Consider the following 13182-nt stretch of genomic DNA (forward strand, 5'->3'; position numbering starts at 1 on the left):
TAAAGAAAATATTCATATGGCTTGAGGGTGAGTAAATCATGGGATAATTTTCATTTTTGGGTGAACTTTCCCTTTAAGTCCTATACTTGTGCGTCAACAAAATGCTCTTAAATTCAACTAATTGCATTTACTATCAATTTAAACTATAATACATTTTAATTGAATTGTAAATACATGCAAGTGTGAGTCCGAAAACATTACATTCAGTTTGTATTTAAGGATATTCTTTTAAATTATATTATTCCATAACAAGTTCTCTTTTTAAAAGTATGCTAAAGTCTACTACTTTTTCACAAGAGAATCTGTAACTTAGGTTACCTGCTATTAATGTGACAGATCATGTAGCCAATATGTTGTAGTGTATGTGTGATAGCAATAAGATTTTAGGATAATAGAAAACCCAGGTTTGTCAGATTGCTCGAGCAAAGCCAATGCGATTGTTTCCCCGATCAAACTCTGTATAGTATCGAGCTATGAAGTTTGCACCCAGTATCCAGATGGGACCAGTAGGGGGCGGCACATCCAACGCTTTGAACGTGACAGTGCAGATGTCCTCCCCGAACTCTGACTGCTGTAAGGAGAAGAAAGAGAGACATTAGAAAAGCTAATGCAAGTCCATATAGCTGTAACATAGACTGATGAATCTCGAAACAGATGCTGCACTTTAGAAGCCATCTGGAAAACCACATGCAAATACAACATGAGGCATTTTGAATTTAATGAAAAAAGTCATTCCACTTAGTGAAATCAATCCCAGACTTTAATGCTAAATGAAATGCCAGATTGACAGTGTAGTACAGAGTCAGCAATAATGAAAACAACACTTCAGTCAAAGCTTAAGTGAATTTAGGGCACCTCTAGACTCTTTTTCTGCTGTGCCCCAGTAAAACATCATCTGAGAGTAATTGTGAAGATACCACAACATCAGCTTGGCCTCTACCTGGGTCACAATCATGTGAGGCAAGGGAGTTTTTAAAATTTTCATGGCACCAGGTCAATATCACATTTACACAGTAATGCTGCAAAGAAATAAAACTTGTAAAACAATTAGTTCCTGTCCTTGATTCTGATTGGTCAATATTCACGATAAAAACACAGCTATGACCGCTTCACCCAACGGTTCTGTGTATCACTACACAACACCCTTAGCAACCACTCTTAGCGATGTAAACATATGTTTGTTCTCATTGATATTGTTCATTGAAGCTTACTGTATTATGTAGAACTAGAAGAGTATTATGAGAAAGAGATCGAGTGAGTTTATTACCTGCATTCAGATTTAGCATTTTCCTTCAGGTCAGTCCTACTGTATGTTCATAATAAAAAATCTGATTAAAAGTCTGATGTATTATCTTGTCCTTTTAACAGTTAAGGGGTTTTCCCGTGACTGACAGCGCTAGTCAAAGCGTTTGCGTCTTGTTCCGTGTTCATAACAATTCAGTCTTTTCAATGTAATAAAAGTCTTCGCTACTGACTGACACACTCATAAAACAGTCTTTGCCGCCGTCTAATGGTGTAATAATGTAACTTCCGTTGCTGTTGACGGTCAAGGACCATTTTTTCCGGCAACATGTCGTTCCAAACCCGTAAGACCTCCTACACTCCTACACTGTTAGACACAGTGCAGCGTTTCCAGGTTCTACGTCAGAAAACTGACTCATTATTGGCTGGCTCCTGTGTCAGCATCACAAGAATATAGAATGCCCTAGTCACAATACTGAGCCGGAGTTCTGACGTACAAACTGGAAGCACTGAACGTAAACAGCGTAGGAGAATGACACAGAACGTCACTTCATAAAATTAAGGTTGAACCACTGCAGTCACATAGACTATTTTAACGATGTCTTTACTACCTTTCTGGACCTTGAAAGTGTTGATTATATTGCTGTCTATGGACGAGTCAGATACCTCTCGGATTTCATCATTTGTGTTCCAAAGATGAATGAAGGTCTTACGGGTGTGGAACGAAAAGAGGGTGAATAATTAATGACAGAATTTTCATTTTTTGGGTGAACTAGCCCTTTAATCAATGGTATGTTGGTAAAAGGGGCGGACACTAACACACTCCATAAAAACCATCAGTGTAGACTCGCGCTTATGACCGCACATGTGCATTGACTGGTCCAGTCTGAAAAATGCAGATTTTTGTCATAATTTAAACATTTAAAAAACAACATTTATGAGACAGTTGTTGTCAGATTTCATTTGTAATTTCAAAATGTAATCAATGTAATTGTAAGCTTGGTGAACAGCTTTGGAGAATTTGATGTTTGATAAATTTGCATAACTGAAATAGCTGCCAGAAAGGCATTTCAAAGATGGCCACTAAGTGAAATTACTTGCCTTAAAGGGATTTTGCTTCTACTAACACCAAGTGGTGTGGATAAAGCCGGGTGCACACTGTACAATTTATAATAGTCCTTTACAACAGTTGATTGTCAGACTGTATTGATCCTCGCTATAAGCCATATGTCACACTGTGGGACCTCAGTTGTCATTCATTCAATTTCATTGGAGGTAAAATTTGATTGCAACAGTCATTAATTGGCTGTCAGTGAACATGTCAAACTAGCGATCAAAGACTTCAGATTTTGGCCTAAGATCAGAGGAATCTTTTAGGATTCTCAACATGTGTCTCAGACGACCAAATTGTGCCTAAAATTGTACAGTGCGAACCCGGCTTTAGGCTTCCCACAAAAGGCATGAAAGTCAACCATGATAAATTTATTCCACAAGCAAAATGAATGGCATGAGGTTACTGAGAAAAAAAGTAACATCTGGTCATGAGGTGATCCTCTTCATAAATAAATAAGCTTTATCAGGCTACTGATATAACTGTCTGCATCTCAAGTCAGTGTACATGAGGAGAAAATTAAAGCTTTTGATCACTTAGCACCAACAAATGTGAAATGTTAGTTAATATGCAACCCTTTATTTAAAATAAATACATATAAAGTCCTCACCCAGAGAATATAGTCCTCATCTGTGAGAGAATATTCCTGACCACCAAGATGAAAAACCACAGTGGGCAACAACTTGACCAGATTACAGCTTACAGTATACTGTCAACAGAGCAAGAGAGAGAGAGAGAGAGAGAGAATGATGGCTTTAAAACCACACAAAGACAGCAATCTTGCATCATTTTGCAAAACTGAAATGACACAAAACTTCACACTTGAAAGGAAAGAAACACACACATTTTACACATTAAATATTATTAACCACATCAGCGATGAAGAAAAAAAAAAAAAAAAAAAAAAAAAAAAAAACAGCTTTCAATCATTCCATTTGCTCTTCAGACATTATTTATGAGGCACAGCCAAAATGATAGACCAAAGCAGCTGTTCCCATGGAGTTGTGCAACAGGAAAAGGAAACAGAACAATAAGAAACAGGTTTTAATGCTCAACTCATCTTGCATTGGCTATAGAAGTAGTTTCACAATAGCTTTTGTATATGAGATGTATACGGGATGCTATGTTTCATACATCGGCGCATGATCAATCATCCTAAATTGGTTTGCAGTGTGAAAGTGTTGAGTTTTATCATCATTTCTCTACTAACTTATAATCAATTGCCACTGCTGAGGTCCATCATGCATAATGCGCTCTCTGTTTGTATACAACTGGAACACATTGTTTATTTTATAGCTGTAGAGAAGTTTGAATGTTTGCCACTACTGCTGAGATTTAGAGTTTTCATAATATTGTTTTCAAAGCTTCAATTTTGGCTTCTTCAGTTTCCGTAGTTTCTATTGCTAAGCAATGGATTCATATTTTTGGTTCGGAAAAAAATAATTCCCTCTTTCAATAGTTTAATCTCTCAAACCCATTTTCTTATTATTAACAGATTATATGTATGCCTTTTTTAAATAAGGCCAGATTTTTAAGGAATTTCCATAAGGTTAGCTAAACTGAACGTACCCCTCCTTCTGCCAGTTCAATGGCCCCGATTGTTTTCATCAGAATGGAAATGGAGGAGGCGGGGCCTGTGATGTAGGAGGAGCCTGTATCAATTACAGCAGAACAGCCGTCCATGCAAAACAGCATATCTGCCCCCACAGACACCCTGCAGAGGAACAAAGTATTACTGTGGTAATTAAAAAAAAAAAAAAAAAAAAAAAAAAAGAGACTGCAATGCATTATTTGCCAAAAAAAAAAAAAAAAAAAATCACTTTAACCTCAAAGATACCTGTGTAATTGGGTAGTTTACCCACTTTTGGGGAGGCTTAAATCTATTATTATGTGTTATTATTGGCTTGAAATATAATGCACAAGTTATACAGATACTTCTGTGATACTTTTATTGTGCTTTTGTGTCTTTTTTAAGCTTTAAAGCTCCATTATCACAATAGCATGGAAAAGAGCAACCAGCACTGTCATCTTCAAAAATTCGCCTCTTGTGTTCCAAGGATGAAAAAGAAAAGTCATATGGATTTGGTACGACATAAGGATGGGCGTATGATTGAATTTTGGGTCGGCTATTCCTTTTAAAGGACACAGGGCAAGGATTGATTACCTCTCTGGAAATGGTTTGAGGTTCTGTTCAAAATTAAAAACGGATGGCTACCGGAAAACTTGTATAAACTGATATAGGATATCTATTACAACCAGGAGTATTTGTGAAAACTGTGATGTAAAGCAGATGTAGAACGGCAGAAAAAGCTAAATAGCAAGAAATCATTATTGTTCTTTAAAATTGATGATGATAATATCCTTACCCCTTCATGATGACCTCCCACTTGCCTTCCTCTTTGGTATTCATATAGTGGAAAGATCCAGTGTAGTAATTCGGGTCTGTGCCCCCCAGCACCAGCTCTCCACCAGGGATGTGTGTTGGGTCCCTTATAGATACATATACATACAAAGATATGCACTATAACAGACAGGCTTGCAACTGTATTATTTAGATACAAAATGACTGTGTACAGTGTGTTACAATGTACAGTGACAGCATAATAAGATATTCTGAAGAATGTTGGTAACCAAACTGTTTTGGTTACCATTGCCTTCCCATTGTATGAAAAAAAAAAAATACTGAGATATTTCTCAAATTATCACCTTTAATGTTACACAGAAGAAAGGAAGACATACAAGATTGAAACCACATGAGGGAGAGTAAATGATGACAGAATTTTCATTTATGAGTGAACTATCACTTTAATACCCATTTAAAGCCCACTAATCTCATGGCATTATTAATGCAATTGTAATTGCAGTGTAAATGCATTCATGCCACCTCTGAGCTGCAACAAACGGTCTGTAAATATATCTAAATGCCAATTCAGATGCAGCTTCTGATTGGCTGAGAGGTCTTTCCAGCCATGGCAATATTCTACCAGCATCGCCACGGGAACCGTTTCACCATTTGAATCACTCCTCTGTCAGCATTCTCACAGCGAGTGTTATGGTGGATGACCATACCTGCCATATTTTTATTGATACTACTGTTATTTTGTAACGGAATGTATAGTTTTAAGAGTTTTTTTAGGCGAGAATGTAGTTGTTTAGACCTCAGATATGCGATTTATATGTAAACATAGCGCCTATTTGAAAATTTGTTTAGGTGCTTTCAGAGATGTGAGCTCCAGGCTGTCAGCGACCGTTCAGCGCTCATATAGCCGCAGAGAACAGATTCATCTCGGCCAGTCCTTCAGGAATTTGCTGCTGGCTCTTATGTAGATAGTGTTTAAACATGAGGTATAATTTGTTTTGCGTATATCAAACAGGCAATCTTTGGTCTTATTAATCTATTACTTGTTCCAGAGCTAATAGATTTGGCTTATGGGCTATATTAAGTTTTATAACTTTATTTAAATTGAAATTAAATCCTGCACTAACAAGAGCGCTGCTTTTGTACATTTGACTGAACTGTTTGCTTGTGTTTATTTCCTATTTTACTTCTTATACTGTTATAATGGTTATTGTTGTTAATTTAAATATTATTGTTCAATGAATAATATTTTATATAACTAACATGCCATATTTTTTTGGTATTGGGAGAGTCTGTTATTGATTTTGACTTCAGTGAAAGTTACATTAATACACCATAAGATGGCAGTAAAGACTGTCTTTATGAATGAGTCCGTCAGTTGCAAAGATTTTTATATTGAAATGGACTGAAACAAAGGCATTGTTTTTACTTTAAACACCATCTTACGAGACAACTGACAAATGCATTGACTAGTGCTGTCATGAGAAATCCTCTTAAATGTTAAAAGGACAAAGATATCGCTTTCCTCAGCGGACATTCAAACTGATTTTGTGATTATGATTGACCTGAAGAATATCAGCTAGATGCAGGTAATGCACTCGCTTAGTTGATCTCTCTCTCATAATGCTCTACATATTACAGTGAGTTTTATGAAGCGACTCAACGATCCTTCGTTACTAGTTCTAGACTAACGTTTAGAATTAGTAACGGAGGCTCGGGCTCAACTGTTAAACTGTAAACTTGAGATTTGAATCCGTGGCGGAAGGAAGTAGTTCCTCACAAAAAAGAACAAGACAATCCGTTATTGTTTCTTATTTATTTACACACTCGTGCCGTCAAATGCAATATCACACTTGTAGCTGTACGATATGGCTGTATATCAACACGCTGTGATTACCTACGGCCGAATAACAGCCGTGCACAGCTCTTGTGGCAATAAAAATGACAAGGTATTCAATCATGACATTTATTTGTCCCCCTTTTGCTCACCCTAAGAAATGCTGATGCTCACCTGCTGTAGTACACAGAGAAAACGTTCTCTTTTAGAACATGTTGAGACATGATGCGATCAAACACTGGTGTAATTCCATCAATGGCTGCATCTGGATAGCCCATCCCCAACACTCCGTCAAACTTGGCAAAGATGAACGGGATCGCAGGAAGAGCTGTGGCCTCTGCAAAAACCTGCACCACCGGGATACCACCGACCTAAAGATGTTAGAGGTCAAGGGTCAAACAACTCAGTCAAGTACTGTGTGCAAATTACGGTTTTGGTTTTCCAATTGTATTATAATACTACGGTCAATTATATATTTCATCTATATATATCTCACGAACCTTAGCTATTTTCATCAAGGTATTCCCTTTAAACTCATTTCTTTTTTTGTTACTCACTATAACCACGTCCTCACTCAGAAATCCCCGGACGTTTCCAGAAGCATACTGGATGGAGAATCCTGTGCCGTTGTAAATATGCGTGTGGGATTTGGAAGCATCGTACCTGTTGTGTGTGACTGAGAGACATATGGAGAAAGGAAGAGTGAGCTGTTGGACAAAAATGCAGGTTTTGTTTTTCATTGTAAAAAGTACAGGTAGATAATACAATGACTTTAGATTTGTATGCTTTAAACAAATCACTCACAGCAGGCTGTGTATAAAGGAGAACAGCTATGTGAGGGAACCCAGAGGTTGGCAGAACCCGTGTCAAACACAACATTGAACATCTGAGCTGGTGAACCAATACTAATCTCACCAAAGTATTGAGTCTGAAAAACAAGAGAGACATAGACAGTAGAATTACAGTTATAAAACATGCTCAAAATTGAGGATATTTTCCATTTTTAACTCTGATTTACATCTAAGTAGTTGATCAGAGGTGTTGGAGCTGTGCCGTTAGTGGGTGATGGTTCATCATATTTTGGCATAATCTCAGAAAACACTTGAGCTGGTGTGACATCCATCTCCTTGAGGGTTTCTCGTATGGATGGCATTTTCTTCAGTTTTACCCTGAGAAGTGAAGAGAGAAGTGTCTCGTGTTACATTTGTCATTTTTTACAACTGATAAAACAGCAATTACATGATACAGAGTAGTGCATTTTATCATTTTACCTGATTTTAAGATGAAATAAGCTTTTAAATAATTTTAAAAAGATACTCCCTATATGGCAAAGACAGATATTTTTGTATATGTTTTGTAACATTTCAAAATTAATACAGATTTAAAATATATTTTACATAAATATAGCCTATTTTCAATACATTTTATAGTTTTCCTCATATATTTTGCCTATTTGTATATACGCTCACTGGCCACTTTATATGGTACACCTGCTCAACTGCTCGTTAATGCAAATATCTAATCAGCCAATCACATGGCAGCAACTCAGTGCATTTAGGTCTGTAGACATGATCAAGACTATCTGTTGAATCAAACTGAGCATCGGAATGGGGAAGAAAGACGATTTAAGTGACTTTGAATAGGGCATGGATGTTGGTTTGAGTAATTCAGAAACTGCTGATCTACTGGGATTTTCACGCACAACCATCTTTAGGGTTTACAGAGGTCTGAAAAAAGAGAAAATATCCTGTGAGCAGCAGTTCTGTGGGTGAAAATGCCTTGTTGATGCCAGATGTCAGAGGAGAATGGCCAGACTGCTTCAAGCTGATAGAAAAACAACATTCAGATGGCAGGATCAGAATTTGGCGTAAACAACATGAAAGCATGAATCCATTCTGCCTTGTAAAACGGTTCAGACTGGTAGTGGTGTAATGGTGTGGAGGATATTTTCTTGGCACACTTTGGGCCTCTTAGTACCAACTAAGCATCGCTTAAACGCCACAGCCTGCCTGAGTATTGTTGCTGACTGTGTATCCATTTTCTGATGGCTAATTCCAGCAGGATAATAATGCTCCTTGTCACAAAGCTCAAATCATCTCAAACTGGTTTCCTGTACATGACAATGAGTTCACTGCAGTGAACTCATGTAGGGGTGAATTCAGGTTGATTGGGACACATTTTGCCATTGAGATGCCTGGGAAAAAGTGTCCCATTCAATCTGAATTCACCCTACTTAGTGGCCTCCACAGTCACCAGATCTCAAGCACATTTGGGATGTGGTGGAATGGAAGATTCGCATCATGGGTGTGCAGCCGACAAATCTGCAGCAAGTACATGATGCTATCAAGTCAATATAGACCGAAATCTCTGAGGAATGTTTCCAGCACCTCGTTGAATCAATGCGATGAAGAATTAAGGCAGTTCTGAAGGTCCAACACGGTACTAGCAAGGTGCACCTAATAAAGTGACCGATGAGTGTATTTATATCTAAATACAGTGGGTACGGAAAGTATTCAGACCCCCTTAAATTTTTCACTCTTTGTTATATTGCAGCCATTTGCTAAAATCATTTAAGTTCATTTTTTTCCTCATTAATGTACACACAGCACCCCATATTGACAGAAAAACACATAATTGTTGACATTTTTGCAGATTTATTAAAAAAGAAAAACTGAAATATCACATGGTCCTAAGTATTCAGACCCTTTGCTGTGACACTCATATATTTAACTCAGGTGCTGTCCATTTCTTCTGATCATCCTTGAGATGGTTCTACACCTTCATTTGAGTCCAACTGTGTTTGATTATACTGAGTGGACTTGATTAGGAAAGCCACACACCTGTCTATATAAGACCTTACAGCTCACAGTGCATGTCAGAGCAAATGAGAATCATGAGGTCAAAGGAACTGCCTGAAGAGCTCAGAGACAGAATTGTGGCAAGGCACAGATCTGGCCAAGGTTACAAAAAAATTTCTGCTGCACTTAAGGTTCCTAAGAGCACAGTGGCCTCCATAATCCTTAAATGGAAGACGTTTGGGATGACCAGAACCCTTCCTAGAGTTGGCCGTCCGGCCAAATTGAGCTATCAGGGGAGAAGAGCCTTGGTGAGAGAGGTAAAGAAGAACCCAAAGATCACTGTGGCTGAGCTCCAGAGATGCAGTCGGGAGATGGGAGAAAGTTGTAGAAAGTCAACCATCACTGCAGCCCTCCACCAGTCGGGGCTTTATGGCAGAGTGGCCCGACGGAAGCCTCTCCTCAGTGCAAGACACATGAAAACCTTCTCCAGAGTGCTCAGGACCTCAGACTGGGCCGAAGGTTTACCTTCCAACAAGACAATGACCCTAAGCACACAGCTAAAATAACGAAGGAGTGGCTTCACAACAACTCCGTGACTGTTCTTGAATGGCCCAGCCAGAGCCCTGACTTAAACCCAATTGAGCATCTCTGGAGAGACCTAGAAATGGCTGTCCACCAATGTTTACCATCCAACCTGACAGAACTGGAGAGGATCTGCAAGGAGGAATGGCAGAGGATCCCCAAATCCAGGTGTGAAAAACTTGTTGCATCTTTCCCAAAAAGACTCATGGCTGTATTAGATCAAAAGAGTGCTTCTACTAAATACTGAGCAAAGGGTCTGAATACTTAGGACCATGTGATATTTCAGTTTTTCTTTTTTAATAAATCTGCAAAAATGTCAACAATTCTGTGTTTTTCTGTCAATATGGGGTGCTGTGTGTACATTAATGAGGAAAAAAATGAACTTAAATGATTTTAGCAAATGGCTGCAATATAACAAAGAGTGAAAAATTTAAGGGGGTCTGAATACTTTCCGTACCCACTGTATATTTATATTATTTAGATATTGTCGAATATATATCAAAAATATATTTTCTTTAGCCACGCCATTTACAACAGATATTTAGCATATATTTTATATTGATTTAAACATTTGAGATAAAATAAATTTGTAATACCTGATTATTTTGGGGGTTTTAATGTATTTTTTATGCCAAAGGCCCCCAAATATGATGATTCCTTTTCAAAGGACTTCTTTCCTAAAATATAAAGGCAGCTATATATAGCTATATATTTTCATGTACAAAGACCCATTGATGTATGACATTTTATGATATTAAAGACAACATATTGATTCTCAAATTAAATAATTGGCTTTTATGTTGTTGTTGTATTAAAGTCAAAGCAAATTGTTTAAATATTACCTGGGGAAAAAATTACTTTGAATTAAGTTGACAGAGTTTTTTTTTCCCCCACAAATTTTCCACAGATCCCCTAGCAGCTTCCCAGAAAACAGGGAATATTCAGATCTTTGGCTAATGCTCTGGCAAGGTTATTACCAAACATTATTCCAGTAACATTAATAGAATGTTCGTTTAATGTTATCTGGTCTTTAATAGCTAATGTTCTCAGAATGTTAGCACAAAAACATTATACATCATTCATGGAACATTTTTTTTTTCTGAAATGTTTTATTTGGTTGTTCATCTAACTTTTTTTTTTTTTTTTTAATGTTACTACTTGTTTCAGAACGTTGAGAGAACATTCAAATTAACATTGCCATAATGTTTGCAAAATGATAACATGGAATGTTCCCTTAATGTTCTTATAACCAAGAATTTTTTTTAAACATTTAAAAAACTGGACATTTTGAAAGTTTAAAGAACATTCAGAAATAATGTTTTCATTAATTAATGATAACGCTAGCAAAACGTTTTTATAACATATTTTTGTTAGCTGGGCTCTTACGGCCCACTTTTTTTGTAATAGTGTGCTTTATAACTTCTTTCTTCTGCATTATTTTAGTAAAACATGATAAAGTAGACATTTTGGTTTACAGAAGCTTGTACGATACAGAAAAGGAACTGCAAATATTGTCAAGAAGGAAGTCCCTCTCCACTGAGTGTATTCACTTACCTCCATAAGGCCTGTGCGCTGGTTGCTGAGAGTGACAGAACTAAAAGAGTCAAGCAGTGCACGTTCATTCTTACAGATGGATCGAATCACTTTAATAACCGGTGTAACTATGTGCCACACGTCCAATGCCCCGACTCCACAAACTTCTCTGCTATTGCTGTGCTTTATTTGAGAGACTTTCCTCTTTCCAGTGTTTTTATACTTTTTCTCCAATGCTCTGTACTGACCTTGACACAAACCTCTAGCTTCCTCTCTCCTCTCACCCCCCCCCTTCTGATAAATGGTCCCTGAGCAGAGTGACCTCTCGGTCCAGGGGAACACATCACACACAGTGATTTAAGACCACTTCAATTAATAAAATCATCTTTGTGTGGGCCTGAAGGTTGTGGATGTATGGATAAAAATGTTGACCACAAACTGTGAACTGTGTATATCTTTAAAGAATATGGCACTTTAATTATTAAATAAGATCATTATAAATTAACATATTTATATATATAAAACGGTTAGTTCCTGTCCTTGATTCTGATTGGTCAATAGCTGTGTTTTATTCACGATAAAACACGGCTATGACCACTTCACCCACTACACAACACTTTTAGCAACCACTCTTAGCAACGTAAACTGTATGTTCTCATTGATATTGTTCATTGAAGCTTACTGTATTATGTAGAGGAGTATTGTGAGAAAGAGATTGAGTGAGCGAGTTTATTACCTGAATTCAGATTTAGCATTTTCCTTCAGGTCAGTCCTATGTTCATAATAAAAAATCTGTTTAAAAGTCCGATGTATTATCCTGTCCTTTTAACAGTTAAGGGGTTTTCCCGTGACTGACAGGGCTAGTGAAAGCATTTGTCAGTTGCGTCTTGTTCCGTGTTCACAACAATTCAGTCTTTTCAGTATAAAAGTCTTCGCTACTGACTGACACACTCATAAGGACCGTCTTTGCCGCCATCTAATGGCGTAATAATGTAACTTCTGTTGCTGTTCACGGTCAGGGACTATTTTTTCCAGCGGAAGGAAGGCTTTAGTGAAAGTTTACTTCATGAAAGTTGCATTGATACATATTTTTGGCTTTAATATTTGTATTGTGTGGTAACCGTTTTATAAATGTAATAATTAAATAATCACTGATTAATGTAATATCTCATTATACATACACACTACCATTCAAATGTTTGGGGTTGGTAAGATTTTTTTTTTAATGTTAAGTCTCTTATAGCTACTCACCAAGGTTGCATTTATTTGATCAACAATACAGTAAAACAGTAATACTGTGAAATACTATTATTTAAAATTTATTATATTTAATATTTAATTTTTTTCATGCGATGTAAAGGCTGAATTCTCAGCATCATTACTCTAGTCTTCAGTGTCACATGATCTTCAGAAATCATTATGATGATTTGCTGCTCAAGTAACAATTTTTTTTAAACAGTTGTGCTGCTTAAAATGTTTGGGGATTTTTTTTTTCAAGATTCTCTGATGAATAGAAAGTTCAAAAGAATAGGATTTATTTGAAATAGAAATATTTTGTAATATTATAAATGTCAAAAAAAGTATTATTTTATTTTTATTTTATATGTGTGGTCTTACATTTACATTAATAACAACATCTCTGCCATGAATGATACTGACGTTCTTGGTTTGTTTGTAAGGGCAGCTACTTGATGACCCTTGACCTTTAAACTTAGGGGCA

At 36.9% G+C, this 13182-nt stretch overlaps 1 protein-coding gene across 2 annotated transcripts; it reads right to left on the bottom strand.

The window, feature by feature from the left end:
- On the bottom strand, positions 1 to 11665 carry LOC127517497 (renin-like). 2 transcript variants are annotated; one of them, XM_051903243.1, is made up of 9 exons: positions 11484 to 11665; positions 7568 to 7718; positions 7354 to 7477; positions 7107 to 7225; positions 6724 to 6920; positions 4720 to 4842; positions 3923 to 4067; positions 2964 to 3062; positions 1 to 568 (listed from the first exon to the last, which is right to left on the bottom strand). In XM_051903243.1, exons 1-9 carry the CDS (start codon positions 11549 to 11551, stop codon positions 410 to 412), a joined length of 1185 nt encoding a protein of 394 aa, XP_051759203.1. In that variant the 5' UTR covers positions 11552 to 11665; the 3' UTR covers positions 1 to 409. The 2 variants fall into 2 exon arrangements, with proteins under 2 accessions (XP_051759203.1, XP_051759202.1); XM_051903242.1 differs by having other exon boundaries at positions 1 to 571.
- Between the last annotated feature and the right edge of the window lie 1517 nt (positions 11666 to 13182).

This window comes from Ctenopharyngodon idella, chromosome 8 (genome assembly GCF_019924925.1).
Source record: "Ctenopharyngodon idella isolate HZGC_01 chromosome 8, HZGC01, whole genome shotgun sequence".
NCBI classification, from domain to species: domain Eukaryota; kingdom Metazoa; phylum Chordata; class Actinopteri; order Cypriniformes; family Xenocyprididae; genus Ctenopharyngodon; species Ctenopharyngodon idella.

What these genes read in the sequence shown, in the direction of transcription:
- LOC127517497 (XM_051903242.1), bottom strand. Translation starts at nt 11,551, where the DNA reads ATGAACGTGCACTGCTTGACTCTTTTAGTTCTGTCACTCTCAGCAACC. An exon ending in TCCTTTATACACAGCCTGCT is followed by an intron (nt 7,226 to 7,353) that starts GTGAGTGATTTG and finishes TATGTCTCTCAG; the next exon opens with TCACACACAACAGGTACGAT. An exon ending in TTGAACTGGCAGAAGGAGGG is followed by an intron (nt 3,063 to 3,922) that starts GTACGTTCAGTT and finishes CTCTGTTGACAG; the next exon opens with TATACTGTAAGCTGTAATCT.